General features: G+C 43.5%; 1 protein-coding gene across 1 annotated transcript in view; it reads left to right on the top strand.

The window, feature by feature from the left end:
- Positions 1 to 15,901, top strand: part of PSMD14 (proteasome 26S subunit, non-ATPase 14) — an 82,598-nt gene extending 66,697 nt beyond the window's left edge. The window contains exons 7-11 of the mRNA XM_066575940.1: positions 3,610 to 3,717; positions 8,093 to 8,167; positions 9,932 to 10,057; positions 13,423 to 13,485; positions 15,262 to 15,901. Of these exons, the coding sequence (XP_066432037.1) occupies positions 3,610 to 3,717; positions 8,093 to 8,167; positions 9,932 to 10,057; positions 13,423 to 13,485; positions 15,262 to 15,360 (471 nt within the window). The 3' untranslated portion in view covers positions 15,361 to 15,901. The remainder of the gene's footprint in view (positions 1 to 3,609; positions 3,718 to 8,092; positions 8,168 to 9,931; positions 10,058 to 13,422; positions 13,486 to 15,261) is intronic.
- Positions 15,902 to 16,561: the final 660 nt, after the last annotated feature.

Here is a 16,561-nt window from a genome sequence, read left to right as displayed (position 1 = left end):
CCAGGAGCAGAAGCCGCCGGCGAATCTCCGCGGGTCAGCCCTATCTAATAGCAATGATTCTCTGCTGTGGACAGGTGCTGGCGCTTTCCATAGCAATGCTATGGGAAGCAGCGGCTGGTGTCATTCGCTGGCGAATACACTGCCGTGGACAAGGGGCCTAAATGCACTCATTTACATGTGTTTTTTTTTTTTCTTTCTTTTTCATGGACTTTGTTTTTAAAAGAATGGCATCATGTCCTATTTTTGGCCGTTTCATGCACCAAAATGTCTATTAAAGTCAGTGCAGTTTTTTTTGTTTTTTTTTTGCACTCAGACTTAAAGGGGCATTTTAAATTATATCAATTGAGCTAACTTGCATCTTTTATATATATATATATATATATATATATATATTTTTTTTTTTTGTGTGTTCATGAAATGGATTGCACTCGGATGAGGCTTGCGCGGTAAACACAACATAAACGGATATAAATCCCACATACACTCAAAGTGAAATTGGTCAACTTTTTCCACTGACTGAATAAGGAAGGCATAAATCGCTCTATTTAGGCTCTGTTTCCATATTTTACAATGGACCCATAACTGCACCGCTGTATATCGGCAAGCCCTGACGGACCTCATTCATTTTAATGGCTTTTGTGGAGGGTATGCTATTTTTGATAAGAAAACTATAGTCTGCAGCTCTGTTCTGGTGTCAAAAATACCAGAATCCATGTGGTTCTGTATTTGAGCAAAAATGCAGCATTTCATTTTATATAGAAGTCATGATGCAGAAGAACAGAACCCAAGTTCTTCTCCTCCTAATTTTCAACCATACATTTTAAAGGGTTTAATCCAGGGAAAGAAATATTAACCCAATCCATTTCGGATTCCGAGGCCTGTTCCAACACTAGGTCACGTATGTATCTCTCATTGTCTGTGACCTCATACAGGGGGCTGGCTCTTTAGTTCATTTCAATAACTAAGTTAAGGTCCATTTACATGGGATGAATGTCGGGCAAACGATGCCTGACACTCGTCCCTGTGTTTCCTCGCTCCCGTGCTCCTGCACAGGAGCTAGCACAGCTGAGCGATGAGCTCATTGCTGATCTTTTATGCTGCATAAACTATGGACAATGAGCTTCATCGCTCATTACTCAGTTTAAACAGTGGCTGTTCAGTAGTGAACGGCCGCTGTGTTATCTCAATGGGGAGGGGCGGGGGAGCGAGAGGAGAGAAATCTCCTGCACTGCCCCGCCCCCCCTGCAGGCCGCTCCGTGAGCAAGGCAGCTCTGCTAGCTACCCTGCAGGAGCATGGGAGCGAGGAAACACGGTGACGAGTGTCGGGCTTCGTTTGCCCGATATTCATCCCATGCAAATTGACCTTTTTAGCCCCCTTCTCTGTCATAACCTATGCAAAGACAGAGAACTGGCTTAGTTATTGAAATGAGCCAAACGGTGAGCCCCCTGCGATGACATCAACAAAAGAGGGAGGAAAATTCACCCAGTGTGATGAGGTGTAGTTGCTGCACCCCTGGACTCAAACCAGATCAGGAATTTCCCTCCCTGGGTAACACCAAAAATAGATGCCAACTTCTAAAAGGGATTTTCTGGAGTACTATTAACCCCTTGAGTGGCGGGTTTCCTACCACCCTGTCGTGCCCACGAGGGCAGGTTTTTTAAAATGGTCTAATCATTGAATTTCAACTAATTTTGCAGTTGCGTCTCAAGAGCCATAACTTTTTCATTTTTCCATTGACATGGCCATGTGAGGGCTTGTTTTTTGCGGGACAAGTTGTGATTTTTTTTAAACAGGGGGGAGGAAAAAAAGAAATGGGGAAAAAAGAAAAAAAGGGGCCATGTCATTAAGGGGTTAAATAATGTATTAACTTCCTTCTCTGGGTCATTACGAAGCACGGATACCACATGTGTGATTGTATTTTTGATTTTTTACAAAGTAAAGGGAGACAAGTGTTTTTATTATTTTTTTAAATAATTTTTTACTTTTTTTTTATTTATTTTTTTTTTTATTTTCTTTTTTTGTCCCTTTAGGGGACTTCCACAGGGACCCATCAGGACCCCTGATCACATTCCAGGGGTCCGATGGTGACAGCCCTTTACATGCTGCAGTGACAGCCCTTTACATGCTGCAGTCACATAGACTGCAGCATGTAAAGGGTTAACACAGCAGAGATCGGAGGTTTTCTCTGATCTCTGCTGTAAGAGCTAGAACCTAGCTGTCCTCTGACAGCTAACAACCAGCTCTCCCTGCCACAGAGACCATCGGCTTGCTTCTGACAAGCCGATGGTCTCTATGGCAACCTGTAAACAAAGCAGAAGGTTGCCGACATATCGGCAATATCTTCTGCTGGTTTTTCAAAGCCCTTGCTTTGTTCTCTGTGGGTCTGTGCAGGCAGAGCACAATGTCACAGCTTGTGGCATTGTGCTCTGCAGCTCCCATAGTGATACATAGCCCGGAAATCTTCCGGGCTATGTCACTATGAGCAGTGGAGCTCGTCCCGGAAAATTTCCGGGCGTGCCACTCAAGGGGTTAAAGGGATTCTGTCATCTAAAGAACCTGAGACAAAGAAGCCTTATGCCCCGGAGTGGCTTATTCTGAAATGTTCTAAGTCATGGACGTGGGCCACTTAGGTCTCACCAGTCATGGCCCACCCCGTGAATCAAAACTCCACTCCGAGCCAAACTCCAAAGTACATTTATTCTGAAACGCCACTCGATTCACATTTAGCACTCACGAGAGGTATAAGGCTTCTCCATCTCTGGTTTATGTTGCCCGTGGTTCAGGCTGCATGAATCTGATGACTGAATGCCTTTAAATAACATGAGTAGACAGGTCCTTGGTGTAAGTCCTGGCCAACAAGAACATAGTGGCCATATTCATACTGGAAAAGAAGCAGAAATTCAACTGGTGCTCTGGCTTATGTCAGACCTAGGAGGTCATGATTAATTTACTGTTTGACCTTCCTGCCATGGGAGCTCATGATTGGAGGACTAATGAAGTGTGTACTTCTTCTAACCTTGCATTTACATTTTGTGCATAGATTGTCCATTCTTGTCACAAGAGCAATGTTATTTAGGGAAAACCGCCGAAAAAAACAGATTGTCAACAGATAGACATCAATGGCTTGAACTTATGAAAGCCATCTGATTTGGAGAATTGTTCCTAGCTGGCTATAATTTTGTTGTCATTTCATATAGCATCCTACTGTAATTGATGTGACAGGACTGGGCCTAAACCGGGTCCCTTAGCTTGTGCTCACTTTCATGTTTAGCTTCTCCCTGACATTGAAGATAAGATGGTACTCAGGTGCCAGGTGTACAGAAAGTATTACCCGTAATCCATAAAATACCTTAAACATGCGCTCGCTATGCTTAGTCTGTTTCTCTAGAAGGGTAAAAAAAATACAATAATTGGTGTTATTTTTTTCCTTCCAGAATGAGAGAAATGGCCTGATGGTCCGCACAGCAGGGGGCGGTTTTATTAATATTATAATTAAATGAGTATCAGGAACGGCGCCAAGACTTATATGAGCGGATCGTGCAATGACCACTGTTGTTCAGTTCTGGTGTCCAACAAGGAATTGACGTGACAGTTTTTCTTTTTTACAGGTTGTTATTGACGCCTTCAGATTAATCAATGCCAACATGATGGTTTTGGGACACGAACCAAGACAAACCACTTCCAATCTTGGGCACTTAAACAAGCCATCTATACAGGTAGGTCAACAAGAACAAAGGATCAGTATATTATTATAATATTATAATAAGTATATTACATATTGGTGATGATAGATTTTGTCTTTGTGATGAAGTAACAATTGTCTGCATTTATATAAATTATGTATTTTAAAGTTGTAGTTTAACTCTTTTTTTTTTTTTTTCAAAATTAGATATTAGAAAACATAAAAACTGTACTGAACGATCTATATAGACTCATTGACAAAAAAAACATGCACCCAAATGAAAATCTTGGATTTCTGCAAAACTCTATATGTTTGAGACAACTGTATGCAATTAATTACAGTGAGGGTCTGATTAGACTCAGTTTTGCCACCAGAGGCCATAAAAGTGCTTTCCCCATTGCCCTATGAAAAAACTCTTAGAGGCTACTTTTGTGTAGTGGACCTCTTTTTGAGAGCTTATTGACTCCTATACATGTCTTTGAGAGCATCATAGAGGCATTTTGCACGTATAGCAGACTTTAAGAGGGGCACTTTAACCAAGCTGTTAAGGGGTATTGTGAGCAACGTTGCATGAGGACACACACACATGGCAAAAAGCTGTGGACAGCCCATGGAGACCACCAGTACAGCGGATAGGTTGATCCTCCAAGCACGAGCAGATCCCACTGTCTCGTTGTCCACCATCTAGACACAGGTGACTCCTTCAATACAGAAACCTGTCTCTCTCTGGACTTTTCCCAGGCATTCTGGGGGAAATCTGTTGTAATGACACCCATTACATGTCCTGCAATTAACACCCCCAATACCATCGCCTTCATTTGCATTGGTGGGTCTATCGGGCTTTGGGGGGGCTCCCGCTCTCCAGCTGGATGCTTAGATGCGCTGTCAACTTTGCAGTCAGTTGGCAGAGAGAGCTCCCACCTGTTCCCCACTGCTACCCCCTACCCCCCCCCGCGCGCGCGCTCCACCACGCCATCCCCCGAATCTTTTTGCCTAAGTAGTCAGTTACTCAAAAAAAGCGATGCTCGATTGCGAAATAGCCCTAAACGAGTAAGTTCGCTCATCTCTAGTAATAACCTTAGTGTTCTGTTGTGCTCATATGCTGTCCGGGTATCACGCCATCGTGATGTCACAAAGGTCTCTCAGACCAGGATCTTTCATCTCTGTAGGACCTGCAGGATGGGAAACGTCATTCTAGAAGAGGCAGGGACTTTTTTGCAAGATTTATTTCTTGCTAAAAAGACATTTTATAGTTAGAAATATACGATAATTCACGTTGCTTCAGATTGCTTTAGGGTGCGTTCACACGAACGTATATCGGCTCGGTTTTCACGCCGAACCGATATACGTTGTCCTCATGTGCAAGGGGGGGAGGCTGGAAGAGCCCAGGAGCAGAAACTCAGCTCCCGCCCCCTCTCTGCCTCCTCTCCACCCCTCTGCACTATTTGCAATGGGGAGAGGCTGAACGGGGGTGGGGCTAATTCCCAGAACTTAGCCCCGCCCCCGTTCCGGCTCCTCTCATTGCAAATAGTGCAGAGGGGCGGAGAGGAGGCAGAGCGGGGGCGGGAGCTCAGTTCCTGCTCCTGGGCTCTTCCAGCCTCCCCTCCCCCCCCCCCCCCCCCCCCCCCCTTTGCACATGAGGACAACGTATATCGGCTCGGCGTGAAAACCGAGCCGATATACGTTCGTGTGAATGCACCCTTAAAGGAATAAACTGGAAACAGAAGTCTTCTAAAAACACAAATGTCAATAATTTTATGGTAGACCTTTTAAAGCTGAATTGCCGTCTTGAGAGATAACAATCATAAGAAATAAGCCTAATTTTAACATGGCAAACGCAGGCGATTACGTTCAATTAGCAGAACCTATGGGGTGGCGGAGAGTTTTATTTTCCGAGAGTCTGAAGTGCAGAATAGTCTTAACCCCTTTAAAAGATAATGAAGGAGCAAAATGTTTGCATTGAAGGTCATTGTATATTGGCTGAAGGGTCCAGCGTATTCAATTCTCTAGAAACCGGCATGTATGGACTTGTCCGACTTCACTTAAGAACAAAGACAATTACTGTTCTCATTAGGATACAGATTTGTGTTTTAAATCAACTTGATATTATTGAACGATCACCACAAATCAAGCATGGCTGTTACATAAGACGTTCTTTTAATTTAATCTAATTGATGGGGAATTTAAAAACCTTATTTGAAGGGGAAAAAAAGTAGGACTCCATAGCTGCTGTTAACGGACATAGTCAGCCCTCCACAGGAGCTTTAAAACCACAAATTCCCAGATGGCGGACTCCATCTACAACAACATGGGTGTAGAATTTCAGCTTCATGGAAGAGGCAATGATTATTGTTGGCCGCTAAGGAAAATTGGTACTCAAATTACTGAAAATGCTCAGCATAGTGAAAACCTATGAAAAGGCAGACATTATTAGGTCAGCGGCTCCATTTTGTGATGCAATGTTAGACTTTTGTCTGATCCATTTTCTGAGGATATAAGGAATATTGCAGAGATCTGGGATTGCTTTGATGTTTACGAGGCAAATGCCTAGAAATGATGTAGTGAGTGTTATCAGTACCATCTTGTATAGTCATGATGAAACCGAGCTGCAGTAGTATTTTATACGAGTTTGTAAGTATTTGTAATGTTCCATCTAGGTGAAAATGCAGGGATGCTACTGGCTGGGCCTCTGGGTCATATTTGGTATCCATATCAAGGAAGCATTCCTGTCAAAAGGGAGATCCCTCTTGGTTTGACAACTGTAATGCTGCATTACATGGCTGTCTCTTGAAGAGTAATAGTATTGAGCTAACAGGACCTGTTTTGGGTCGAAGCTTACTAAAAGTTAGGTTTGGCGCAAACCAGAATCAAGCTTTTAGCAAATTTCTACCCTAAACAAGGTTCTACTGGTTCAGTTCACTCAACACTAGTCCTGAAACAAACCAGTAGAACTAAGAGGCGTAAAATCCTGTATAACACTCTCAGGTTCTCAGACAGTGTTCCACACCAGTTTTGGGGATTTTGGTGAACTTCCAGTTTGGTTTGAGCTAATTCAGACCATACCGATCCTTTGCAAAGTTTGTTGAGCCAGCAGGCAAACAGAACTTTTTTAAAGTTTGCTCATCACCAAAGCTGAAATAGAAGCCAGCCCTGCATTCAAGTCCGGCTTTTCTAAGGGCCCTTGCGATCCTCAAGAATCTGAGCGATTGTCATTCAGTGTATAGGCATGCACAGACTGAACGAGGAACCCAGCAAGCTTTAGGCTTTTGGGAAATACCAGGCAGAAAGCTTAACTGAGAAACTTGAGCTCTGAGCTGGAGGCTGAAGCTGATGAATTGAGCTATTGGATCTAGATGGACCCAACTAGCCCATGTGGCCAAATTGTGGTAATTCGTTCATCGTTTATTCTATAGATGCTTAAAAACCGAACTACAAATCAGCCCATGTAAACAGGCAGTCCTTCATCTACGAAGGGCTACCTGTGTATTGTGAATGGAGGTGGGCTGACCCGCTCCGCGAGCGTTCCCGTGGGAAAGCACAGGAACTATTGTTACTGGGACAGCCTGTCAGGCAATTGCGTCCAACAGGTCGCCCCACTTGAAAGGACTCCAATTCTTAGTGATCAGCTGCTTTTGCTAGGGCAAACCGCATGAGGCCAATACTACATGGCAGCCTTTTAAAATGGAAAATCTTATCAAACAGGTATGGGCCGGGTCTATCACAGTAGTAGCTTCTATTTATTATTATTTATTATTTCTACCTGTGGGTTCTGCATCTGTCTTCAGAAAGGGGATACCGTGACCTACCCCAGCAGGTAAGCTGGCAGCTACATCCCAATAGAGAATGAATGGGAGAGATGACCACTCATGTTTGCAGCTGTCTTTGTTGGCATCTATGGGAGTCCACCGAGCAAGCTTGTTCAGCTGTTTTCATGACTTCCACAGAAGAGAGCCGCGCACGTGCATGGCTACCTTTCCGTTCCTCTCCTGGGTGTGGGGAGGGCTGGAGACTTCCTCACCTTTTGGGACCCACATTTTTCTCCATAATGGGATTACCAGACAGGTTCCCATTATGAAGAAACATGCAGATCCTTTAAGGTGGGGCCTGCATTTATCAGACATTTATGGCCTATCCCGTGTAGAGGAATTGAGTACTTGCTTTTGCGTTTACCATGTAGATTGCACTTGATCGTGGTAGGGATCATAGTGGGTGGTCTAAACTGGGCGACCACATTAAGAGCACTGTTCATTACTCAGCGGAGTGATGGTGTCCATCCTAGTCTGCTCCTTTTTTTGCTCCGCAAGTGCAGAGTCCAAGTTTCTTCAGATTTAAATTGCCTGGGTGCAGATAGTTCCAGTGTTAAACTCTGTGTGGAACAATTATCTGATGGCAATTTTGCTTTTCCTTAGGCACTAATTCACGGTCTGAACAGACATTACTACTCTATAACCATTAACTACAGGAAGAATGAACTGGAACAAAAGGTGAGTACTTCTGCTATATTCTCTGTTATGCTTTAATAATGATCGAAATACAGAAGACCGTGTCCAAGACCCAACACAGGAAAAAAAAATTCTAGGTGATTTATTATATAGGGCTCTATTTCGCATTGCTTTTATCTTACATTTTCGCTTTGTTCGTAGTACAATTATATGAAAAGTGACAATTGGAAGAGTTTGGGAACCCGCAAAGTGTCTTGGTCCGGCTCTGTCAGATTGCTGTTGTCCTAGACAGGCGAAATCAGAGTCTGCTAAGCTGTTCTGCAAGTTTAGGAATATCGGCAATGCCCAACATAAGTCATTGCGGGGAACTGTTGAGATCAGATGTATCCGTCATGGATCCTGTAATAATGGAAATCAAGATGCCAGTGTGAACAGAGCCTTAGTTGAATACCTGGTTGCATTTGCAGCATTTTTGTTTGCCTTTCCTTTTGTATAGCACTCGCCCTGTAAAATATCATATTTGGTTATAGCATTAGCCTTACATGATCAAGGATTTTTACGGTGGTTTGACATCTGTGTTGGAACCTCCAGACGAAAGTTCTGTTAGATACGGCTAAAAATACCGGAAACACTTTTTCTTCCGTCCAAAAGCGGAGCAGAAAACAGGCCAATAGATAGTCAATGGGATCTTCTGCAGGGTCTCCCCTTTGCTGCTCCCCCAACTAAGCAGATGTGAAGGCACCCTTACTGTCTCAATATAAAAGATCAAGTAGGGGAATGGGCGAATTTGGTTCTACCTCAGTCGTAGAAGAGAAAGCATTAACTGTTTTAAGAGCCCAACCTGTATAGAAGCCTCTGATGGGCAGCTGTATGGAGTATACTTTGTGTTCAAAGAGTTTCCCCACTTCAGTGGGTTGTCCAATTATGAGCTATTGATGGTCAATCTTCCGCATAGGCCATCAATAGCAAATTGGGGGGTGTTTACCAGTCAGGACCCTCAGCAATCAGCTCGGGCACAGGGCTCCATTCCCACTACAGTGGTCCAGCTTGGTATTGCAGGCCAAGTTTGCATTCATTTGAAAGTAACTTGGTCTGCAATATCAAACCAGGCCACTGCAGTGGGAATGGGTCGATCTACATCCTGCAGAAATCTGCTCAATGCCCAAGTGCAGCAGCCTGGCAAACATTGGCCCCCTGCCAGTCTGGTATTGATGGCCTATGCTGTGGATGGATAGGCTGTCAGTAGCTGATAACTGGAAAAACTCTTTTAAATTAATATCGTCAAAGCAGCATTAATGGTGTTTTCAGGCAGCACCCGCCAGGATGCATCAGGGTCAGAGCAGAATCCCCCAACCCCGGTGTAGTGGCCGGAGCTTGTAATTGCAAGTGAAGCTCCCATTGATTTACACGAGAGCTGCAATAAAAATACATGATTGGCCCCGGTCACCTCTCCTAAAAGCACCATGCCTTAGTTTATGTTGCAGCAGGGAGGTGACTGGTTCCCTTTAAGTGTACTTTGTCTTATTGGAGCATAATAAGCTACACGTTTATTAGTACAGAGGATTAGTCTTTAGGAGAAGTGTTCCAACACTGCGCTACGTGTTACCTGCGCCTGAGACGGGCGTCCTGTCAGCTGCGCTCTGTTTGTAAAACACTTCTCTCTCAATGATGTGCCGGGATATTACAGTTTTTCATCTTCTGCTAATTTAGTCATTTTTACAATGAGCTTTATTAACAATGACAACACGTTCTCAATCGTTTCAGATGGTTCTGATTTTAATGTTGTCATTTTTACTTTAATTGCAGATGCTTCTGAACCTGCATAAGAAGAGCTGGATGGAGGGATTGACGCTTCAGGACTACAGCGAACATTGCAAACTCAATGAGACTGTTGTGAAGGAAATGTTAGAACTTGCCAAGAATTATAATAAGGTATCCGGCGCATTCTCTAGGACGCTCTGTCTCTTAGTACATATGAAAATCACTCGTGGGCTGCTTTTTAGGCAATCGTGTGACAAGTTAAAAGAAAAAAAAAAATTCTTTATATTATAGTGGTAAAAGCTATAGCACCAAGGCCCGGATGTTACCTATATTTTATATCCTTATGGAAAAAGTGGTGGTGAGATCCTCTTTAGAGGGGTTTTCCAGGACATCAGTAATCTCATGAGTAGGGATCCACTACTTGGGACCATCGCAGATCAGCTGTTTGAAGAGTTCGCAGCATAGCCTCATCCCTGCTCTACGCTTCATAGTAGCAGTGCCTGGTATAGCAGCCCAATCCCATTCACTTGAAAGGGACGGAGTTGTGTTCAGGCCACATGAGAAATCATCTTGAATTTACTGGCGTGATGAGCGGCCGCAGCAATCGCCGGAGCACTATGTCTTCAAACAGCTGAATAGCGGACCACCACTGATGGGATACAAATGTCTTATCGAAAAGTTAGATCAACTAGAGTCCTGGAAAAAACTATTTGAGTAGTGCAATGCTTTTAATGTGATCGTTCATCAGACGTGGGACCCATTCACACAGACTTATTTCCTGTCCGTATACTGAGCCTCATAGGCCATCATAGCTGGCAGATGGGGAGCCCATATTCAAGCCTCTGAGTGCCATAGCAACCTATTGGTACCATTGGTTGACAGACAGAGCCCATTCTATCGGTCAGCCCTTTCCATGTCATGGTTGTATTGACTGTGGCATGTAAAGGGTTAGATAGCAGGGATTGGAGATTTCTCCAGTCCCTGCTGTTGGATGACAGCCTGGTACGTGCTCTAACAGTCGAGCGCCCACTCCTCCTGCCACAAGAGTGTTGTGCCAGGCTTCTGATGCAGCACCGTGAAATAATACCTGCATGAGAGTAAGGCCCTTTAACAGTTGCTGTAAAAAGGCGTAGGGGCGGTCATTAAGGTGTTAAGCGGAACATTTAGCTGTTCTATAGAGATAAGCGAGCATACTCGTTAAGAGCAGATACTCAAACGAGTATCGTCCTTTTCACAAGTACCTGCCTGCTCGTCAGAAAACATTCGGGTGCCAGCGGGAGGGAACAGGGGGGAAGATCTCTCCTCCCCACACTCCGCCCTGCTCACTCCCGCAACCCACCGCTCACCCCCGCCGGCACCCGAATCTTTTCTGACGAGCAGGCAGGTACTCGAAAAGGATGATACTCGCTCGAGTACCTGCCCTTAATGAGTATGCTCGCTCATCTCTACTGTCCTACTTATAGTATGAAAAGAAACAAATTGGTGGCATATTGGTAAGGATCCGGACGCTGTGGCCCCTCCAGTGCACGTAGAGTGAGGTGACGACACTGCTAGGAAACCATTGTGTCAACTGGTCCTTTCTTTTAAAGGGGTAGTCTTGCAATTGACCTTTATCACCTATCTCAAAATAGGTGATAAATGTCTGATCACTGAATAATACTGCATGTGTTCGACTGACGTTCCATTCAGACGACTCATTACTGTGATCTAGTGAGGAGGAACGGAGGCTTTTGGAGCAGTGCTGCCTCCAGAGATCAGGCATTTAATCAGCTTTATTTATATAGCGCAGCACTTTACATGGGTTGTACAATCTACTTCACCTCTTATCTTGTAGATGGCTGATAAATGTCCTCTGTGGGAAAACCCCTTTAAGATCCATTCTGAAATCTTTACCTTGGACTTTTCCGACCGTGCAGAGGGGTTAAAGGAAGTACTTTACCCTAGCCGTCCAGTTTAACATGGATTCACAATGGAAGTGGTTACAATGGCAGAGCTTTTTCGCTCTGTTAGCTCACTACTGAATCCCATTTCCATATATCAGACGAGCATTCTAGTCGCCATGCAGTGGGGACTGATTAGTATCTGAGCCTGTAGCGTGTGTTGTCATTTCAATATTTTTTTTCGATGTGGCTGCTGCCAGTGGATGAGAGTGGGTGTCAGGCATGGCATTGAGAAGCTTTCCATGTAGCTTTGAAAGACGTGAAGGTGAAATCTGTCTTGTGGTTTCACGGTCACAGTCTGACGGGAGGAAAATATTCAGCTTTCTTCTGCTTTGTCAAATTTGATCGGTACATATTTAATTTAATTGAAAGCTTGTAGGAATAGAGGAGTGAACAATGGCGCTCATGTTTGGCCTGCTGCTATAATTGGAGGGAGTATTGTACAATGCTCTTACAGAGGAAGAAAACTGTGGTGGGCTTTTTTTTTTTTTTAAACCAGCATCTTGTATTGAAACCTTTTTACTAGACTGTAAATAAGTTTTGCCGTAACTTTTTCATGACCTATGGACTTCTTCGGAGACCTTGTAGGTTTCTGTTTATACTCTGCAGAGCATTATTTCCCTAAAGAGGTTGTCTGACCACCCCCACCCCCCCTTTTTTTTTTTTTTTTTTGATGTAGTTTTGGGTGTCCGTGCCCAAAACTATATAAAAGAAATATGCTCACCGTGGCACCAGAATGTGGGTTCGTTACTTGGCAGGTGACGTCACTGGGTCTTTTGGCCAAGTGACATGCCATAGATCTGTCTTGTGAGCTTCTAACGTAGGAGCCCAAGACAAGTTTACTTGATGTTGCTGATGATCTCCCTCTCGGGCCTTTAGTTGGCTGCAGCAGTCATGTGGGTAAATAACCATGTGACCACTGCAGCCATTGTAAACAAAAGACATGAGAACACCTTTAAAGGCGTTTACCAGGACTCCAGTATTGATGATCTGTTTTCAGAATAAATCATTAATAACTGAGGCGGTGTGGCTTGGGCAAAGACCACCACCTCTTCACTGCATACCAAACTCAGCGCCATAAAACTTGCCATTCTGCCTACAGTACCAGCTTGGGCCACTGCGCAATGTACGGCGTTGTCTACTTCCTGCAGCAGAACAGGTAGAAGTGGGACAATCCCTTTAAAAGGAATGTAAACAGATCCCAAAGTCTCCCACCTTCCAGCATATGTGCAATGTAGCTGGGTGTACATCCTTTGGATCCATCTGCACAGTCACATGAAGTTGGGTGACAGAGTGACAGCTATTTCAGCAGATGGTCGTCGGGGGTCATTAGAACCTTTTCACACCACAATGTGCATGATTACAGCACAAACTTCCTGGTTACTCAGGCGGCACAACCCAGTTGACTTGTAGGTGGTAACTTACCGTGTGCCTGTCTGGTGTGGAATTATTAGTATATGTTAATTACTTGCACTATTCAGCTTGTTGGTGATGGTTTAGTAGAGGTTAACCAAGTGGCACGCTCCCTTTAACCTTGTAACTCATTGTACTGTATGCATAACAACAGGTTATTTACAAGATTTGTCTTTTTTCCAGGCTGTAGAAGAGGAAGATAAGATGACACCGGAGCAGCTTGCTATAAAAAATGTTGGGAAACAGGTACGTTATTTCTACACTCCATGATTAAAGGAGATGACAGTAGTTGTAGTCGTTTTGATGAAGCGTTGAATAGCTTTGGGCTTTAAGAGAGCTTCTATCATTTGTCTATTGGTGTCTGTTTTAATATTTAATATATTGCCCATGAAAGAACCATTCTGGAGCATCTTCTCTTATAAATGTGTGTTGTGCCATTCCTCTGTTATTCCACCTAGAAATACCTGAATTAATTGACAACTGGGTGTTATGGTTCCTCTTGTCAGAAGGGGTGTGTCTCTACATTGTCTGATATTGTCCAATCAGTGCTGACAATGAGGACAAACCCCAACTGGTAACGCCCAGCTGTCAGCCTATTCATAAATGTTCAGGGGGAATAAGAGAGACCTTGCAACGCTCAGATCTCAGATCAGCTGCTCCAGAGTTGTTATATCATGGGTAATGCAATTATTTTCTAAAATGAACATCAGAAGAATGTGCCAGGTGTATTTTCCCCCCTAACCCCTTAGTGACCACCAATATGCCTTTTTATGGCAGTCACTATTGAGCTTTAAACTTACTCATACATCTTTTTAAGCCGGTGGCTTATCTGACTTTTGATAGCCAGGCTCCTGTTCTAATGGCCATGAACAGAAAAACTTCATATCCTACAAGTTTAACCCCTTCCATTCCACAATTAATAGCAACTGCAACTAAGCAGATAACAGGAGAAGAAGGCTCTTCCTGTTACCGGTCAGCAGCCCGCAGTACGATCACAGGGTACCAATGGGTTCTCATGGCAACCAGAAGCTTGACAGAGGCCTTCATCTCTGCCATGTAACTCAGCCTACTGGGTCCTACTTCCCACAGATTCCAGAAGGCTGTTGGCATAAGCTTAATAGAACACACTACATAAGTAATGCAGTGTACTATTCTAGCAATTGAGCAAATTCATCTCGAAGTCCACTTCGGGAACTAAAAAATAGCACCAAAAGTTCAAAAAAGCTTAATTTAAAGCCCCTGAGAACAAAAGAATTGCATGTTGAAATTCAAAATCCCCAATCCTGCTTTTCTCCCAATCTATCAGTCCAGAGAGGGCCTTACACCTTAGATAAAAGCAGGTTAATGGTTGAACAAATGTTCATCTGGTGAACAATCATTCCGCCGACCCAGCCGTACACGTTTTAGTTTACATTGGCTGTTATCGCTATTCACCTTGGCCATAAATGCTCCGTGATGTTGCTCGAAGAACGAACGATTTTTCACTGGACAAAATGCCTCTTTCAGAACAATTGTTCATTTATCTGATGACCGTTTCAGACATGGATGACTTCATTCCAGACAGTTGGTTGACTAAAATGATCGTTCCTTAGTTTCACCCAATGAACTTTGGTCATGATTGAAATCATCCATTTTCGTCAATATAGCTCTACTGCTTATGGGCACCTTAGGACAAGAGAGATTTGTTCTGTTCTGTCAAGTTTACTTCCACGGAGATCAATGGGAGCTATTATCCTCCTGTGTCCGACCTTGGTGTCAGTGGCAGACGTGTATGGGCCAGCTTCAGCTCCCATTAATTTCAACGGGAGTGAAGCCAGCTATGGTATTTCCGCACCTTACCCTAATGACGACTGATGGCGGGCCTTGCGATCAGCTGCTCACCGCCGATCCTGAGCTGAGAGTCCCTGGCAATTGATTATTGATGACCTATTCTAAGCCAATAGTTCTTGCCCAGAAAACCCTCTAATGACTTTATTGCATTACACCATGGTTACTACTTTTTTTTTTCCTCCCTTCCAACAGGATCCCAAACGCCACTTGGAAGAACACGTGGATGTTCTGATGACCTCAAACATAGTCCAGTGTTTAGCAGCCATGTTGGACACGGTTGTATTTAAATAACAGATTCATCCAAGAATGCGTCTTGTTTTTCTTAAGTGGGTTATATATGAAAACCGCAGTCAGCCTTCCAGACTGTCCTATTCTTTGTATCCGCTGCAATAATGTTCATTTCATAAGTCGTTATTATTATTTTCTGCAGTTTTATTCTTTTTTTTAATTCTTATGAAATGAACCTATTCTGGCCAAATCCTATGTAAATAACGGGGTTATACGGACACAAATCGGGCATGCGTCTAAAGTGACGATCGCACGCTCACTCTTCATCAGTTAATAAACTCCGTTTTACTAAACTCAAAGACATCCAAGAACATGAACTGCTACTTCAGATGGGGACATCTGGCATCGCTGGTGACCTGGGAGCAGCACAGTAACACCTCCTGGTCTCTGTTGTGTAATTACTTCTGTTCCTAAATGTCGGGGACTTCACAGGCTACAAAGTTCTTTAAACATTCATCAGGGCAAATTTTATTAAGTCTGCATTTAATATTTGGGAAATCTGTGCTGTGAGTGTTGCTATACAATAAAAATACATTTACACTTTTCCTGTCTTTTTGTATCTTTTTGTTTCCTGTACGTTTTTTCTTAAATGAGATTTCTAGCTTTATGGAAATAAACTTTTAATCAATGTATAAATGAAAAGTTCTACAACTTTTGTGGTTTAATGCCTTTACATTTTTAACATCTCTGCTCGCTTTCTGTAAGGTGTTATTTATATTCAAGAGTGAAAACTTGAACAGCCCTAATAATTCACACGGTTGAGCATTATTTTTACAATTGTTCCCCGTCTAGAGATTCCTCTGTGAGATGAACAGACTGGACTCCAGACCTGCACTGATACATTGTAACAAACTAACAGGAGGGACATTTGTCCTGCTGATGCATTTAGCTCACAGAGGGTTGCCTACACGGGATACAATTGTAACAAGTCCTTTAGCAGAAAGGAGTATTGGGTCTACTCTGAACATAACCAGAATGCTCTCTTAGACTGCCGGCAAGCAAAGATCTTGAGAGACGGCGAGAATTTGGCAGCCAGATGCTATTCAATTCTGGTTTCTTATTTTAAACAATCAGGGGGCTCCTGACCTTGTCTGAGTATCAGTTGCCATTCTTTGACTACTACCTCTACCCAAATATTGATTCCTTCAGATCTATTTGTTCTGAGCTTCGGTTTGAATCTGTTCCCTGCCCATTGCCTCGCTCC

Source organism: Eleutherodactylus coqui, chromosome 8, assembly GCF_035609145.1.
Source record: "Eleutherodactylus coqui strain aEleCoq1 chromosome 8, aEleCoq1.hap1, whole genome shotgun sequence".
Lineage (NCBI taxonomy): Eukaryota > Metazoa > Chordata > Amphibia > Anura > Eleutherodactylidae > Eleutherodactylus > Eleutherodactylus coqui.
The sequence above is the reverse complement of the archived record's forward strand: the minus strand, read 5'-3'. Positions and strand labels throughout refer to the sequence as shown.